Source organism: Dendroctonus ponderosae, unplaced genomic scaffold, assembly GCF_020466585.1.
Source record: "Dendroctonus ponderosae isolate FM_Combo_2020 unplaced genomic scaffold, Dpon_F_20191213v2 Dpon_F_20191213_1, whole genome shotgun sequence".
NCBI classification, from domain to species: domain Eukaryota; kingdom Metazoa; phylum Arthropoda; class Insecta; order Coleoptera; family Curculionidae; genus Dendroctonus; species Dendroctonus ponderosae.
The window spans coordinates 2317025-2317241 of NW_026017110.1; the positions used below are offsets into that span (position 1 = coordinate 2317025).

Consider the following 217-nt stretch of genomic DNA (forward strand, 5'->3'; position numbering starts at 1 on the left):
CTTTGATCTTAGAAGAGACAAAGCGAAGCTTCCAGTGAATGGTTCAAATGAGTTACTGTTGTTTTCCGTTTCAGAGGCTTTTGGTACCACTTGGACAAAACACTACTGCAAATATGATAAGGAAACCAAGGAGTTCACCTTGCTCCCGTATAACCAACTCACAACCAAATCGGTAAGGGAGGCCAAACAACTTCCACTAACCGGCCTAATGGATTCT

General features: G+C 42.9%; 1 protein-coding gene across 1 annotated transcript in view; it reads left to right on the forward strand.

The window, feature by feature from the left end:
* Nucleotides 1-74: 74 nt before the first annotated feature.
* LOC125505677 (rho GTPase-activating protein 26-like) overlaps nucleotides 75-217 on the forward strand; it is a gene marked incomplete at its 5' end in the record, with an annotated part of 1143 nt that continues 1000 nt past the window's right edge. Inside the window, 1 exon segment of the mRNA XM_048669993.1 lies at nucleotides 75-172. Within this exon segment, the coding sequence (XP_048525950.1) occupies nucleotides 75-172 (98 nt within the window).